General features: G+C 50.5%; 1 protein-coding gene across 2 annotated transcripts; it reads right to left on the minus strand.

Annotated features, from left to right (window-relative positions):
- Positions 1–1989: 1989 nt before the first annotated feature.
- Positions 1990–9644, minus strand: LOC149275454 (RAC-beta serine/threonine-protein kinase A). 2 transcript variants are annotated; one of them, XM_089504757.1, is made up of 13 exons: positions 9599–9644; positions 8463–8597; positions 8211–8322; positions 7797–7953; positions 7565–7696; positions 6528–6593; positions 6106–6174; positions 5876–5998; positions 4996–5124; positions 4689–4903; positions 3429–3516; positions 2609–2711; positions 1990–2069 (listed from the first exon to the last, which is right to left on the minus strand). In XM_089504757.1, the coding sequence occupies exons 1-13, from the start codon at positions 9642–9644 to the stop codon at positions 1990–1992; spliced, it is 1455 nt and encodes a 484-aa protein (XP_089360883.1). The 2 variants fall into 2 exon arrangements, with proteins under 2 accessions (XP_089360883.1, XP_089360885.1); XM_089504759.1 differs by lacking the exon at positions 4996–5124.
- Between the last annotated feature and the right edge of the window lie 7061 nt (positions 9645–16705).

The following is a 16705-nucleotide window of genomic DNA, read 5'->3' on the forward strand; positions in this document are numbered from 1 at the left end:
TTCCCGGCTCAAACACCACACTGAGCTGATGCTTTATGGCGATGCTAATGAATTCCGTTCCTCCATAGACTTCCATTAGTCAGAGAGTCTGGCTGGGTGATTAAGACTGAGCCGTTCTATTGTTTCCCACAGGAAGTATGATATATGGGGGGGGGGGTTTTGTCTAGTAATTCGGGATCAGATAACAGAGCGAGAATCATACAAATAGCTGATATGCAGCTGCCTCAAAATATATTATGGGGCAAAAACAAAAAAACTGGGGTGTAAGCCGGTGGATTGGATGATAAAGGGCTCCGGTTAGTAGAGGGGTTATAGTTCTGGGGCGGAGTGCTGGGGATTTTAAATTTTTTTTTTTTTAATTAACAAATCTATTGCTTCGTCACTCACATCAATCACAGCACGAGGAACCTATATCATAGCAAACGTCAAAACAAGGCAATTCTTAAAATATTGTTTGTTTTTTTTATATCCACAAAGACAGAGTAGTGAGGAAAAGCCGTGTATTCATTCAAAACATTTACAAAAAAGAGAATTTCTGACAAAAGAGCGAAGTTCGCCCACTTAATAGCGCCGGGCATTGTTTAAAGGGCCAGTCCCGTTACAATAATAGCTGTTTTTTTATATATATTTTTTTCCCTGTACAATCAGAAGCAGTTTTTTCGTGTTTTTGGTTATAAGACTATGTCAGTCTATCCAGGCACAGGTTAAAGAGTGTTTTTTTTCTTCCCTTTCATATTTGAACGTTAACTACGAATCTGGAGTACATGATATGCTGAAATTAAGCAAAAAAAAAAAGGGTTAAAGGAGAAATTTAAAAAAAATAATAATTAAATAACAAAAACAAGTTATTTTCAGGAGAGAACACACCTAAGCATATACTAAAAACATAGGTATATATTTCGACCCACTATAGTGGGACTGCCCCTTTAAACACGAACGTCTACATAAAAAGCTGAAACTCCTAGAAATCCCTTAAATTGAAAAATATATATATATTGCTTAAGAAGTAGTTGAGTTGCGCTACGGCCGCCCAGCATGTTTAAAACGATACCGAACGCGAAGAATGAGCATTACCGGGTAATACACTAACACATCCCCCCCCCCCCAACCAGTCAATGGTATGATCCACAGACAACTACGACTGGTTGGCGGGGCGTTATATATCGAGCCACAGCCAATCAGAATACTTTATTTCTTAAAGTCACAGGCCGAGCTAACCCACCGAGCGACGAGTCGGAGTCCTCTAACCGCAGAATTCATTCTGATTGGTTTAACTAAAACACCCCAGGCTGGGGACTCAAAAAAGGGGGGGGGGGCAGGGGCAATAGATAATAGAATGAAAGAAAGGAAAAAAAAAATTGCCTTTTTAATTCCAAAAATCCGGCGTGGGGTCAAAGTTGAATAGATTCCATCATTTTCATACCCAAGATCCTGTGGGTGGGGGGCGGATTTTCCGGTTGCACCGCTGTAGTAAAGGAACCATAGAGCTTTATATTATAGCACGGCACTGCAAATAGTACGGGACGCTTTAATTCTCAAACGGGGGCAAAAAAAGGGGAGAAAAAAAGAATTCATTGTTGCCGTGATGTACCAACCGTGGCAGTATTTTTACTGTACTTCCTCCCCAGTCAGCGAGCGGAGAATCGTTACCCTCCCCGGGGTATCTCAGTACCGTTACAGTCTCTGGCGAGACGGCCCGGGGGAAAGAGAGGCAGACGTTGCAGAGGATTGTGGGATGGCTGGCGCTGCTCGCCCTCCACTGCTATGGCTTACGATCCCGATGACTGCACCAGCAGTAAGAAGGCAAAGAGAAAAGATGTTTATCCGGCCCGAGGGGACGCGCTGAGGGCCCGGGGCCCCACGGCAAACAGTCAGAGACCGGCGCAGGATTTCCCCCGCCGGAGAAAAAACGTTTCTATCCCACGGGGGGAGCGACTCTTTCAGCGGAAAGTCTGTGACGTCCCCTCCGGCTTCTCTTCAGATGGGAAGTTATTCCCGTATGCTGGCCGAGTACGAGAACTGCGGGAAGTGAGCGCGCTGCTCCGAGTCCAACGCGTCCATTTCATCATCTGCCGGGGAAAGGACCGGGGTGAGACGGAAACCGATACATGCACGGATTAACAGCGAGGCGTTTAATGGGTTAAAGAGACAGTCCGGTGTAATGTGACCTAATGACAGCCCCGTGTTTAATGGGTTAAAGAGACAGTCCCGTGTAATGTGACCTAATGACAGCGACGTGTTTAATGGGTTAAAGAGACAGTCCGTGTAAAGTGACCCAATGACAGCGCCGTGTTTAATGGGTTAAAGAGACAGTCCCGTGTAAAGTGATCTAATGACAGCGCCGTGTTTAATGGGTTAAAGAGACAGTCCGTGTAAAGTGACCCAATGACAGCGCCGTGTTTAATGGGTTAAAGAGACAGTCCCGTGTAAAGTGACCTAATGACAGCGACGTGTTTAATGGGTTAAAGAGACAGTCCCGTGCAAAGTGACCTAATGACAGCGACGTGTTTAATGGGTTAAAGAGACAGTCCCGTGTAAAGTGATCTAATGACAGCGCCGTGTTTAATGGGTTAAAGAGACAGTCCCGTGTTTAGCGGTTATTACTCACATCGGTCCGGCGGGGTAACGGTTATCGTTTGAGCCGTGAACTCATCGTCGAAGTATCTCGTGTCGATCTCCGAGGTGACTTGAGGTTTGAAGGGCGGCGTTAGCTGCGAGAAGTCGGAGAGAAGGGGATTTTAATGAGCGAAACAAACGGCCCACGGAGGGGCCGGAGCCCGGTGACAGACAGGGAAGGGTCCGGGGTCCGCCGGCTTGTGACTCGATTCAAGGACACGTTTAGAAAGTAAAGATTCTCTCTCATCCCGATTGGCCGGATCTTGTGTTTTTTTATATTTTGTTTATCGACGTTAGGGGTAGTTTTTATTTTATGATTTTTTTAGTAGTAGTGGTAGGGCTAAGGGGCACTTAAATATATATATATTTTTTAAATTTGCCTTTTTTTATTGTTTTTGCACGGTTGGCAGTGTGGCTCGAGACCCCCCGAGGATCTCTCAGATTTTTTGATGCCAGTGATCTCAGTGTGCAGATTCCTCATTCTGGTTATTCAGTGATGTCATGGTGACATCACTGGCCCCCTGATAAACTTCACTTTTTTTAAATATTTAATTTATCGGGATTTTTTTTCTCCCTCTCGCTGATCACAGTGATCTCTATAGCTCTGCGATCCGCGTGGTCAGCACCGTCGTCAGGAATTTAAACGCCGTCGATAAATCCGCGGCTCAAGGATCAACACGAATGGAAAAGGCGAGGAGGATACTCGAGCCAAAAGATACCCCCCAGACACGGAAATACATGACAGGTAAAGACGTCTGCATCCCCCCCCCCCCCCCCGAGGGCAAAACCCCAGACCACCGAACGTTCGTTACCTTTCTCTGAATGACGTCTTGCCAGTTGACAGAACTAAAAAACCGGTGGGCCATCACTTCCTCGGCATCGCTGGGACCCCCTCCTAGCCTGCAAAATCCACAAGAAAAGGTTTAGTTAAGAAGCGTCCTAACGATCCATATACCGTATAATGCTCTGAAAAATACCCCTCGTCTTATAATCGGGGTCGTCTTATAATCAGACCTCAAATAGGTCCGACTATGAGACGACTAAGATCCAGATCCTCCGCAGCTGCAGGGGACCTGGATCCACCGGTGCGGCACCGGCGCGGGGAACTCTGATCTGTGACAGTCGGGGAAGGTCTGCGCGATGGACGCAGACAACCCCCGCTGCTAGCCACGCCTCCTTCTGGCTGCAGCATAAGTGCGTGGGGTCTACACGCTGCCCCGGCTACATGACAGGGAAGTCAGAAGCACTGGTAAGTGGGGGGGGGGGGAGGGGGGGGGGGGAGTGTTAAATGGGGGGCATAAGGCATTTCTGGAGGCAGAGTGCTCTGTGAAATGCCTTTTAACCCCCTTAATGCCACTCTGCCTCCTGAATGCCTGAAACCTCCCTATATGCCACTCTTCCCCATAATATGCCTTTTAACCCTCTAAATGCCAGAGTGGCATATAGGGGTATTAGGCATTTCTGGAGGCAGAGTGGCACATAGGGGGTTAAAAGGCATATCATGGGGCACAGTGGCATATAGGGGGTATAAGGCATTTCTGGGGCAGATGTGCATAACTGGGGGGCAGGTTGGAAAATAGAAGGAAATAAAACCAAAATATTTTTCTCAATCATAGCTTTTATTTAAAAAAAAAAAAAATAGTTTAGAGGAATTAACATTTACTGGTAAAACTTTTTTCCTATAGGGTCGTCTTATATTCAAGGCTTTTTCTTTTTTTTTCCTAAATTAATATTCAGATTTGGGGGGTGGTCTTATAATCGAGCAAATACGGTATATAACGCAATACAAAGCCACAACCTGCAGGCAGATCGGCCCCCGTCCGGCCCGTCTGTCTGTCTGTTTCTCCTGCTGTAAAGACCCCAACCTTAATCAGTCGTTGGTCTCGTCTTAGATTCAGGAGCCGTATGTCTATCCCATGCATGTTTAATACCCTCGCTGTATTACCCTCTACCACCTCTGATGGGAGGCTGTTCCGCTTATCTACCACGCCACAATCCATCGAGGAGAGCGGCTGTCACAATGTAACCAGAAGCGATCCACCGGGGAGAGCGGCTGCCCACCGACCACCTACCTCTGCTTGGGATCCTTTTTCAAGAGGCCGGCGAGGAGAGACTTGGCTTCGGGAGACAGAGTCCGCGGGAAGCGGATCTCTTCCATCAGGATGAGTTCAAACAGCCTCTCGTGATCCTGATTGTAGAAGGGGAGCCTCCCGCACATCATCTCATACATGACGACCCCGAGCCCCCACCAGTCCACCGCCCGGCCGTAGTCATTGTCTTCCAACACCTGGAAGGGACAGGAAGGATCTTTACCTATCGCTCAATAGAAACCGGTCGGTTCCAATGAGATCCCGACACACAGAGGCGCTCGCCGGTTACCTCCGGGGCCAGGTACTCCGGGGTGCCGCAGAAAGTATTCATGGTGGCGCCAGCCGTGACGCCCTCCTTGCACAGACCGAAATCGGTAATCTTCACGTGACCGTCTTTATCCAGCATGAGATTTTCCAGCTGAGAAGGGAATGAAAAACCTGGATTACCCCAGAGCCTGCCGGGCGATCCCCCCCCCCCCCCGTATAACCAGTAAGAACAGCGAGTGCGGACATAGCGGGGAGACCCCTGCAACGGACATAGCGGGAAGACCCCCGCAACGTTACAACCTCCGATTCCATCAATAATATCTAAATTATAAAAGATCCCCCGAACATTGGATCTCATTAAAAGGAAAAAAAAAAGAGCCTGAATATAAGATGTCCCTATGGGGATAAATGTTTATGTAGAGTAGGGGGGGAAGGGGTAGGACTGGGGGGTCCCCCATGGCTCGGGGAGACGAGCAGCACATCTTTAGGAACCCGGCCCATGATGGTCAGTCTACCTTAACGCAGCCCGAGGATCATGGGAAATGTAGCCCAGCTCCTGTATACAAGTGCTATATCTGAGAATCGGGGGTCTGCATAAAAGATGACCTCGATTATAAGGCTAAGTGCTTTTTTTTTTTAGAAAATATCCTAGTCTTATATTGAGGCAAATACTAGATTATTATTTATATATTTGCAGCCAGCAGATGTAAGGAAGCTTCCGGTGCGACTAGGATCACGGAGCCGGATTCATCCGGGAACCGAAGGAAATGGAAGTTATTTTGTTTTTTTAATAATTTTTGGTGAATCTGAAAATTGTTACGTTGGAAAGATAAAGCGCAATACTTTATATATATATTATATACATTATACACATTATATACACATTATATACACCCGCGTACCTTAATATCCCGGTATACCACGTTTCGAGAATGGAGGTACTCCAGAGCGGACACAATCTCGGCGCCGTAAAAGCGCGCCCTGTCCTCGGTGAAGACGCGCTCCCGGGACAGGTGGAAGAAGAGCTGGAAGGTAAAGGGGGGGGGGTTAATCGAACGGAGGAGCTGGCAGCGGCCCCCCGAATAATACGGAGACGAGCGCAGAGGAGAAAAGGTGGTTTTCTGAAGCTCACCTCTCCGCCATTGGCGTATTCCATGACAAAGCACAGCCGGTCGCTGGTCTGAAACGCGTATTTCAGCGCCTGAATGGGGAGGAATAAGTCAATATTAAAGAAAGAAAAGCGATTAAAATGATTCTTAAATCTCATTAAAGATAAGCTCAGAGAAACAGTCAGAGGTGTAAAAATAACTACTTTAAATTATTATTGGTGGCAGCCTGTGGCACACTCAGCATTTTCTGATCAATTTCCTGCTATGAAGTTCTCCCCCTTTCTGCTCCCTCAGGTGGATATAAGGGGGTTCCTTACACATCCATGTAATGTACGGGGAATCTGCCCGCTTTACGTAGTGCGTTCTGTTTTAATATAAGCGTTATACAGGTTCTGGGATGAGTGACAGATCCTGTATAGCAGGGGAGGAATAAGAGCGCGGGTACCGTCAGGAAAGGGTGTCGGGTGTTCTGCAGGACTCTGCTTTCTGTAACCGTGTGAGCCACTTCATCCTGAAATCAAACAGAAAGTCAATGAGGTGGGATTCACAGACCGGACCCCAAGCAGCTGCTCGCGGGAAAGGGATGGAGAACGCAGTCGTATGTATGAGAGAGAGAGAGAGCGCGAGCGAGCGTGTATGTATGAGAGAGCGTGTATGTATGAGAGAGAGAGAGAGAGAGAGCGAGAGAGAGAGCGTGTATGTGTGTGAGAGAGAGAGAGCGTGTATGTGTGTGAGAGAGCGAGAGAGAGAGCGTGTATGTGTGTGAGAGAGAGAGAGAGAGCGAGAGAGAGAGCGTGTATGTGTGTGAGAGAGAGAGAGCGTGTATGTATGAGAGAGAGAGAGAGAGCGAGTATGTGTGTGAGAGAGAGAGAGCGTGTATGTGTGTGTGAGAGAGAGAGAGCGTGTATGTGTGTGTGAGAGAGAGAGAGCGTGTATGTGTGTGAGAGAGAGAGAGAGCGTGTATGAGAGAGAGAGAGCGTGTATGAGAGAGAGAGAGAGAGAGAGAGAGAGAGAGAGAGCGTGTATGTGTGAGAGAGAGAGAGAGAGAGAGCGTGTATGTGTGAGAGAGAGAGAGAGAGAGAGTGTATGAGAGAGAGAGAGAGAGAGAGAGAGAGAGAGAGTGTATGAGAGAGAGAGAGAGAGAGAGCGCGAGCATGTATGTATGAGAGAGCGAGCGAGAGAGAGAGCGTGTATGTGTGTGTGAGAGAGAGAGAGCGTGTATGTGTGTGAGAGAGAGAGAGAGCGTGTATGTGTGTGAGAGAGAGAGAGCGTGTATGTGTGAGAGAGAGAGAGAGCGTGTATGTGAGAGAGAGAGAGAGAGCGTGTATGTGAGAGAGAGAGAGAGAGAGCGTGTATGTGTGAGAGAGAGAGAGAGAGCGTGTATGTGTGAGAGAGAGAGAGAGAGTGTATGAGAGAGAGAGAGAGAGCGTGTATGTGAGAGAGCGGAGAGCGAGAGCGAGAGCATGAAGTGCATCCTCTTGCCTTATCGATGATGACTTTCTTGCGCAGGATCTTCATGGCGTAGTAGCGACCGGACGCTTTCTCCCGGACCAGGATCACCTTCCCGAACGTCCCCTTCCCCAGCAGCTTCAGATAGTCGAAATCATTCATTGTCTGCAGAGAGAGAGAGAGAGACTCAGACCCGAAGTGACAGCCTGCGCAGGATAGAGAGCAAGACCCTTTGGGCCACACGCCAGGCCGGTAAAATACCCACCACTTTGGGGCGTCCTTTGGACACGGCCACATCCATGTCCGCGGTACTGGGGGCGTCACTGGGAGAGACGCAGTTAAAGTCCATCGTCTCCTCTTCCTCGGCCTCCTGATTCTTCAGGCTGTTGGCCACGGTTTGGATGGCTATCATCCACTCCTCCCTACAACAAAGATGGAGGAACGGGAGGACCGTTACACGGAAACGCCACCTTGTGATCTTGGAGTATTTCCGCCACGACCAACATGGCCACCCGGCGACGTGCAGAGATACGGAGAATGATAACGTCGCAGCCACGTCTCCTGGGACCCGGACGAACCCATCCATCCATCCCATAATATCTGAGCGACCAGCAGAAAGCGGCACGGCTCGGGAACGCACAAAATGCTGCAGCGGCCATGTTTAAAATGGGCGCAATACCTTTCCTCCGGGGTATCCACGTGAAACGTCCGCTCGATAACCGTCGTCCATTGCAGGCATCGGATCACAAACGTGTTCGGCCGAGGGCGCTCCGTCTTCATGAGCTGGCATTCTGGGGGCGAGAGAACCAAATGACACAAGATGACCCCAAAATATCCGCACCCCTGGCAGAGGAAAGACCCCCCCCCCCCCGAGGACCAGCTCCTCCGACGGCCGCTGGCCATAACCACGCGAGCCAAGCTTGCCACTCACCTCCTACGGAGAAGTTATTGAGGGGGGGCAGGGTAGGGCTGTGCTCGGAGGTCTCCGGCTTCTCTTTGTACCCGATGAACGAGCCGTCGCTCTTCAGAAGAAAGTATCGAGGCCTCCATGTTTTTATGTATTCCCCTACAAGAAGAAAGAGAGACTCAACCCCAAAGTAAAGGAGACCCCAATGTCGCTGTCATTAGTAGCCGGGGGCCCTAGGAGGGGCCGGCCCTTGAACATGTCCCTGTCATTAGTACCCGGTGGCCCTATTTGGACGCGGTTTCAGGAGCCAGCAGCTCGCTAGCTGTCCGGGGGGCCCGGGGACCGGCCGGTGTAACGAGCGACCCGATTAGTTGCTATCTTGGGAAAGCCGTGTCCGGTTACAGGAGTTGGTCGGCCGCGTGGAAGGTACCAGCAACGGTGGCATTAACCCTTTCTGTGCTTACGATCGGGGCGACATGTCTTATTTAAATTAGGCAGCCATTCCGAGCCTCTACGGGGAAAGTGGACTTAACCCCCGCACCGCCGGCTTCAACAGTTGAATCGGGGAACCCTCCGACCCAGGAAGGAGAATAATATTATTATTATTATCGCGACGGACGCGTTCTCTGTCACACGGGAGAAGCTCGTGCCGTGAAATCGGAGCCTCCGCGACGAGGTGCGCTTGGAATCCGGCTCTGGTATTTCAGGAATCCGAGATCGAGATACAAAATATCAGGGGGCCCTGAAGCACAAAAACATCCGAGCCCTCTGATTGGAGCAAATGGGGACGATTCTTATTGGTTAGGGCGACATCCGACCGACTTACTCAGCCAATAGAGGCTTTGCTCGCACCCGTGGTCCTTCCGACCCCTCCCACCGATGCCCTAATATCACAGCGCCCCCTTTAGTCTCCCGTATGGAAGGTTTTCTGCCGTCCGACAGCCTGAAGCCGAGAGCTAAAATTCCCTCACTGGACTTGCCTCTACCGCCTCTAATGGAAGGCTGTTCCGCATATCTACAACCTTCCCAGTAATTGTTGAGAGGGAGGAAAAATTGTACATTTAGTGCCAAACCCTCTCGGTCGGAGAGACGCTACCTCTTTTGCGCCCCCCGCACTGCCATGCTTTTTGCCCCCCCCCCCCCACCTACTTCACACTCACCTCTTTTGTGAAGCCATCCTTCCTTAACCACCATCACCTCGTTCATGGTGACGCCGAGAGGAAAGCAATCAATGCGGAAACCGGGGCTTGGAAACGCGGCGACGGCTCTGGGGAGGAAAAAGGAAAAAAAAGTCAGGAGAGAACATTTATGAAACAGAGATCAGCAGCGCGCAGTTTAGATTCCCCTTTAAACTCCCCCCTGCTGCGGCAGAACAAACATTTACCCCCCCCCCCCCCCCCGACGCTTAAACCCTTCTGGCCCAGGGGATTTTGGGACCATCAGTAGATAATGAGCTGAGAATTTAGGATGAGAAATTTAGTAAAAAGTAGCCAAAATTAGAAAAAACACCAATTTTTTATATATTCCCCGTCTGAACGCTCACTCCTGCGCCGCTTAGATTTTTTTGCACAGGGATTTATTCCGCCCGCTGTCTCAATCCGCAAATCCTTATCTGCCTGGACTCTGCCTCCGAAAAGCATCGACAGTCCGCGCAGGGATCGGGCGCCAGGCGGAGGAGGGATGCCCCGCGGCCCACGCAAAATAAATACTGAGACAAACATTACACTTGGGGTCACCTGACGGTGTTTTTCTCTGTCCAGCCGCTCGGAACAAGCAGACGGGATCATTGGGCACGGAGGGCCGGCGCGGGGGGGGGGGGGGGAGACAGATGGGCGAGCGGAGATAATCCTAATTATTGTTTGGAGAGCGGATGAGCAAACAAGCCGATCCGCGCTCTCCTTTCTCAGTGGATAGGTGGAAGTGCGGACCCTCTCCTTCGCCGGAGGGGGGTCTATAAACCGTGCAGACGCGAGCCGTAGGGGGCCGCCGCGCATGAACCCCATGGCACCGCAGCATGCTTCCCGGGGGCTGGGGGGTCATTCACAAGTTCCATAACACACACGGCGCATGCGCGGCGCAAACCCTGACATCTTTACGCAACCCGTAGAAAGTATAAATATAAAAAGAAACTTCTGCGGGGGCATCCAAAGCCAGCAACAGAGACCCCCTAACAACAAAAAAACCAAGCACTACGGTATACGATGGCGCTACACAAATAATATCCCTATTTTACCTGTAAGGAAGAAATATAAAGCCACTTATCCCCCCCTACCCTTGAACTAGATGGTGGTGGTAGTAGATACGCGTACATGCGCCCTACCATAACACGTGGACTGTACCAGAGAGGAGCCCGAATTAGAAAGGGCCCCGGGAAGACAAGGGCCCCTATGACAGGGGTAACTAGGCTCACCCTGCCCCCGCACGACCAGGGCCGAGGAGGGCCTCAGCGACCGATCCTGTAACTTTCCAAATTCCTGAAATGCCACAGCAGAGTTTGCCACGGCAACAGCACCTACTCCTGGGGGGCCCCCCCTTCTTGGGACCGGCACCAGGAAGTAAAGGGGTTAATAACGCTAATTATCACAGATTGCTACATGTGTGGATCTAGGGTGAATCAGGAAGAACACGCGTGTGCGCGGCTAACTAAATGGCGTGATCACCCCGCTGCAGAACTGACCCCTGAGACCGCCTCGGCCGAGGTCCGCGCGGCACATAATGGGGTCCCCCAGCGTCTACGTTACAAAAGCAAATAGAATCATAAGTCGGGGGGGGGGGATAAGTAAGGGAATAATAATAAACTCTAGATTGTAAGCTCACGAGCCGAGCCCTCTAAGCCTTTGAATGTAGGGACTGTAAGAAGCGCTGCGGGAATTGTTGGTGCTATATAAAAAATAATTTAGATTTTCCTATGGACCCTGGGTCCGGCCGAAACATCCATATAATAAAGTATTGGAAATATATGTCCGGTATAGGGTTTCCATAGTAACGCTTTGTCTTTAAGTCCTCGAGGTAACCCTTGGAGCTCCGCAGACTCTCAAACCGCTCCGTTTTGTTCCCGAGGAGCTCCTGACGGCTTCCCCCGGGGGGTGAAAACATCGAATATGATATAAGAATCGGGCATTAGTTATTTATCAATGTATATGAATATTGAAGAGGTTTCATTCTAAATTATTTTCGGCAATTTATTGAGGGAGACAAAACAAACGGTTAGAAATAAATCACCAGATGATTGCTTGTCTGGTTTAGACGTTCGGTGACACCGTAAATAACACGCCGGCAGCAAAAGGGAGAAAAGTAAGTCCGGCGGGCAGTCAGGGGGCCGGCTACCAAACCACCCAAGCGTGTTAACGTCCAGCAGCGGGGGGTAAAATATGATTTAGACACCTAAAATGGGGTAAGAAATTGGATTTTAGAGAAATTTGTAAGCAAAGCTGTGAGACCAGCAACTAAACGGCTCATCACGCGATTAAATACTTATATGCAACCCCCATCACATTCAGCCACCTGCAGTCCACATCAGGTACAGATCTGGATCGCCAGCCGCAGAAGTCTGGATACATTGTATACGGGGGCCGGGAAGGGCCATTATATCCTCAGTGCATATAGTGGTCACTGGCTGAGAGTGACGAGGGCTGCAGCCCTAATCCGCTTTACGGCGCTTGGGCCTTAATGTAGCTGGCCGGGGGGAAGGGTACCCTGTATAGGGCTCGAAGTACAGCTAATACCCCTCCCGCCCCCACACACAGGCCTCAGGCGGCGTAAACACCCACAGGCCCCTCACAATCGGCCACCGTACCCCACCAGTGGCCCCTCGGACGCAGACAGGATCCCCGAGGTGAAGCCCCTCTCACCTGCCGGGCTCAGGCTCCTCTCCGCCAGGCGATTCCCACTCTCATGGCTCAGTCCTCACCAGAGGCGCTACAGGGAATGGAGGCTGCAGGACCCACCTACTTCCGCCGCCAGTAAGCAGATCACCGGAAGCAGAGCGGCCGCCATCTTTACTGAGGGCGAACCAACTTAGGGCTAAAGAGGGACTAAAGGCTGCGGGTATCTCCGCTTCCGTCACAGAAGGGAGCAGGAAGAACCGTTGCCGCCATCTTTACTGATGGCAGAGTGTTATTGATACATTTAATTGATAAAAGAGGAGAGCTGGTATCGTGTTAGTCGTATCGTAAAAACACAGGAGAGGAGGAAAATCACGTTGATACCAAATCCTCTCAGGAAAAAAGCACCAACTGGGAGCCTTTTATATATTTAATGTAGAGTCTGAATATGTCACCCGGATAATCTGCCCCTTCACCCTTAGATGGGGCAAAAACCCTGAGAGTTCCAAGGCAAATATGCAGTGACCTCCTCCAAACATACGGTTTGCCCCAAGTGTTCCCCCTAGAGCAGTTACTTGCCCCTCTGCTGGAAAACCAACCCGCACATGCACACAGGAACCCAAGCAGTGCAGGGTCTTGTGTCGGTTCGCGGGGGGTCCCGTTACAAGAAAACGCAGGACGTGGGGGCAAAGTCTCTAAGCTAGGGACTGTCCTGAGAAAATCAAGACACGTGGCAACCCTAGATGTTTTATGGTAAACCTCCATTCATTGCCCCCCCTGTTCTGGCACTGGAGAGGTTAATAACGGCGTGCGCTCTCGTTTGCCTGGATTGCCCGCGGACTCTCTCATGTGGCGTCCGCGGACCCCCAGGCGAGGGAAGAGCGCTGTTTGTTGTGTGCTGCTCCCCGCGCAGTGTTTACATCCTGCACACCTGCTCAGGTGTTTGTGTCGCTCTCAGCATGCGCGAGTACTACGCCGGGACACCGCGCCGGCCGCGCCTCCCATTCACACTCATCACTCCTGGCTTTGTTTTCATTACTCTGCCGGAAGATATTTACCCTGTAGTGATTCCTACATCCGGAGCGAGCGGGAACGAGCGTGTTTACTGTGTGTGATAAGGAGCAAGGTGATCCGGGGAGACCAACACAAGCACAGAGATGTGTTTAATGGGTTAAAGAGACAGTCCCGTGTAAAGCGGCCTGACAGCGCCGTGTTTAATGGGTTAAAGAGACAGTCCCGTGTAAAGCGGCCTGACAGCGCCGTGTTTAATGGGTTAAAGAGACAGTCCCGTGTAAAGTGACCTAATGACAGCGACGAGTTTAAAGAGTTAAAGAGACAGTCCCGTGTAAAGTGACCTAATGACAGCGACGTGTTTAATGGGTTAAAGAGACAGTCCCGTGTAAAGTGACCTAATGACAGCGACGTGTTTAATGGGTTAAAGAGACAGTCCCGTGTAAAGTGACCTAATGACAGCGACGAGTTTAATGGGTTAAAGAGACAGTCCCGTGTAAAGTGACCTAATGACAGCGACGTGTTTAATGGGTTAAAGAGACAGTCCCGTGTAAAGTGACCTAATGACAGTGACGAGTTTAAAGAAAGTCCCTGTAGCTTTTTAGTGACTGTAATAAATAAAGAATGCGCGTGGTTGGCATGGTTGGCACGCAGACAGACAGACCCCACTAAAGAAGTAGTCGAGGTCATTACCTTTTTGCTCTACACCCAGCAGCATTTGCCCTGTCCGTGGCCGGTTGCCCCGCTCTGCCCGCTTCTCCCGGGGTCACGTCAGTCCTGCTGTCGGGGTCGCTGACGGTTGGCAGGTGCGGCCGTGTTTCAGGTGATAAACGCGTCGGCCGGGCAGAGGGAGGGGCGAGGGTTGTTTGTTGGCAGATTAATGGCTCCCAGATTACCTGAAACGCACCGTGTGCCCGGTGTTACCCTCCTCCTGCCCCGCGCCTCTGTTATTACCCCATATGTGGCCCTTTTATTGTTTCTTGCAGTCCATGCCTTCTCACGACCGTATATTTATTTTCCATCCCATTTGGAGCCACAAGGAGCATCTGAGACGTCCTCTTCTCAAGAAAGGGACCTCTGAGGCTTCTCCACTTCTATCATCAATGAAGAATGCGAGGAACTCTTCTGATTGGATACGAGAGATCAGATGCCTGCGCCCAGGAGCCCCCTGTTACAGAAGCACCCGCTGGGGTCACCACAGCAGTCTCAGCAGCTCTCACGTGGAGTGAAAGGCTTTGCAGCGAGATGGGCAGATTCTCAGGGTTTTTACCCCAGTCTCGGGGTGTATGGAAAGATTCTAAGCGTCATGCAGTCTGATTTAACGCATTTTGAGCGCTTTGTCATTAAGGGGTTAATAAAATCTGAGCTTCCCGGTGTTTTTCTCCCTGCTTTATTACAGCTGGGATCCCTGCTTGAACGCAGGTGACTTCATTCAGAAGTCCCCCCCCCCCGGTCGCCATATTTTGAAAGGCCGGCAGATGTAAAGTGCTGCCCCCTGCGGTATGTTGGATGTAAAGCAGGGTAATTCCCTTCCGCCGTTTATACGCCCCGCAGCCTGCAGGGGGCAGCGCGTTACCCGTCAGCAACATCTGGAAACCATGTGTGTGTCCTGGGAAACATAACAATGTAATCAGCAACTAAATGGTTAATCCTTTTAATGGAAAGGTCCTCCCCGGCAGGTGCCTTGAAATAACATCTAAACGGCTTTTCCCGAGGAGGCGTTCATAACCCCCCCACCCCCCCACCAGGTAATTCGAGTAAACACCACGCCGCGTCCTAATGGGCCGGAAACCTCCCCGGCCGCTGCGTCCGCTGTTTACCTGGATCTGTCAGACGATAAATCAGCGGAACGACGCGCCGGCCAGGTTTACTTCGCTGCCTCGAGGGTTAAACGTGGGCCGGGGGACCACAAAAACCAGGAGGAGCAGACGGCCCTTCACCCGCGTATGGAGAACATCTACTAAACAGCTGCGTTTAACGACTTTGTGCCCTGAACAAGTTGCCCCCACCATGCCAGCCTATTGCCCCCCCCCCGACAGTCCCGCAGTGCTTGGGCTCATGGGCCGGTTGGGGAGACCCCCTGACCTTCCCCCGACCTTTAAAATCAACAGGGGGTCTGTGCTGTTGTGGCACCTCGCTTCCAATCGTGACCCCCTATGGATATCCAGGTATGGAGGACCCTGCCCTGCCCACTTCGAGGATGGGTCCACCCACTTCCAGCCAGCAAGCAGCCATAGATTGTAAGCTCTTCTCCTGCTGCCCGTCTTACTGAACGTTCCCCTGTTGTAACAGCGCTACGGAATCTGCAGGCGCTATATAAAGAAATGGTGGCCGAGCGCACGTCCTGCACGGTATATAAGGACGTCTCTTACAGCTCACCTGTCCGTTTTCTATATACCTCTATAGGTTGGGGGCGGAGCCAGCTAATTAATATGCAAGCTTTGCCAGCTAGAGGCCCATCGGTAGTGTAAGTAAGTGAATGTCGTTACGGTGAAAGCCGTGAAGGTGATAATGCCCTCTGAATCAGACAGAACGTTGCCAGGTTACCCCGGCGTTCACAGGAATCGCCACAATCGTTTTTTATAGATATTTTATTTCATTTTATTAACATGGCCTATAAAAAAAGTGTATAAAAAAAGGCACAATTTGCGTGTAGAACAAAAAAAAATCCCCCCCGAAAATAAAAATGCTTCTTTTGGAGGAAATAAGTCGACGCGTGTGAAGGCGGAAAAGAGACACGCGAGCGGGAATCCGGTCACGCGTGTGATAGCAGCTGCCGTACGGCGTGATGGCCCCGGCGCGGCAGACATGCGCAGCTGCAGGAAGCTTCACGGGGTTGAATCCCAAGGTTAATTACAATATACCCCGGGGGGAGGCATTTATATATATATGCAAATACTTTAACCTGTTGCTCTCCAGGCAGGTGGATTTACTAAAAGTCCCACTATCTTCTTCAGCAATTAACTACAACTCCCAAAATGCCCAGCCACCGCACGTTTAATGAGCTGCTACAGATAAAGTATTCATTTATTCCCAAACTACAAGGTTTTGGGGGAAAATACTGAATACCGCATTAAAGAAAGAGCGTTAAATGCTCCGATAGGTGATATGTCAGGTATCGCCCCCCCCCCCGATGGTCCACGGAGCCGACGACGTGTCGGTGGGGGGAGGGGGACGACACTTTTTAACCTGAATTTGGGGGTTATGAGCTCCGTTATCTCAGCTCCCCTGTCTAAATCGAGACGATACTTTGTAATTTTGGGGTACAACGACTGATTTTTAGTAGCGGGGGGGTCTATGGAAATCTTTAGAAGCCGTTACATATAAAACGCGACTGATGGTTAAAAATAAAGCACCCCAGAGAAAACTTTTTGCCCCGTCTCCGTCAACTCTATTCCTGTAGCCGCCCCGATGGGGTAACTGCAGCTCCCA

Source organism: Sceloporus occidentalis, unplaced genomic scaffold (genome assembly GCF_023333645.1).
Source record: "Sceloporus occidentalis isolate IW3139 unplaced genomic scaffold, rSceOcc1.0.p SCAF_288, whole genome shotgun sequence".
NCBI classification, from domain to species: domain Eukaryota; kingdom Metazoa; phylum Chordata; class Lepidosauria; order Squamata; family Phrynosomatidae; genus Sceloporus; species Sceloporus occidentalis.

Bases quoted from the DNA above. Each gene is read 5' to 3' on its own strand.
- LOC149275454 (XM_089504757.1), bottom strand. From the start codon at position 9,644: ATGAACGAGGTGATGGTGGTTAAGGAAGGATGGCTTCACAAAAGAG. The intron at 3,517-4,688 runs GTAGGTGGTCGG...TGGATTTTGCAG, and splicing joins AAAAAGGATCCCAAGCAGAG to GCTAGGAGGGGGTCCCAGCG. The intron at 2,070-2,608 runs GTGAGTAATAAC...TTTCCCCGGCAG, and splicing joins CGTTACCCCGCCGGACCGAT to ATGATGAAATGGACGCGTTG.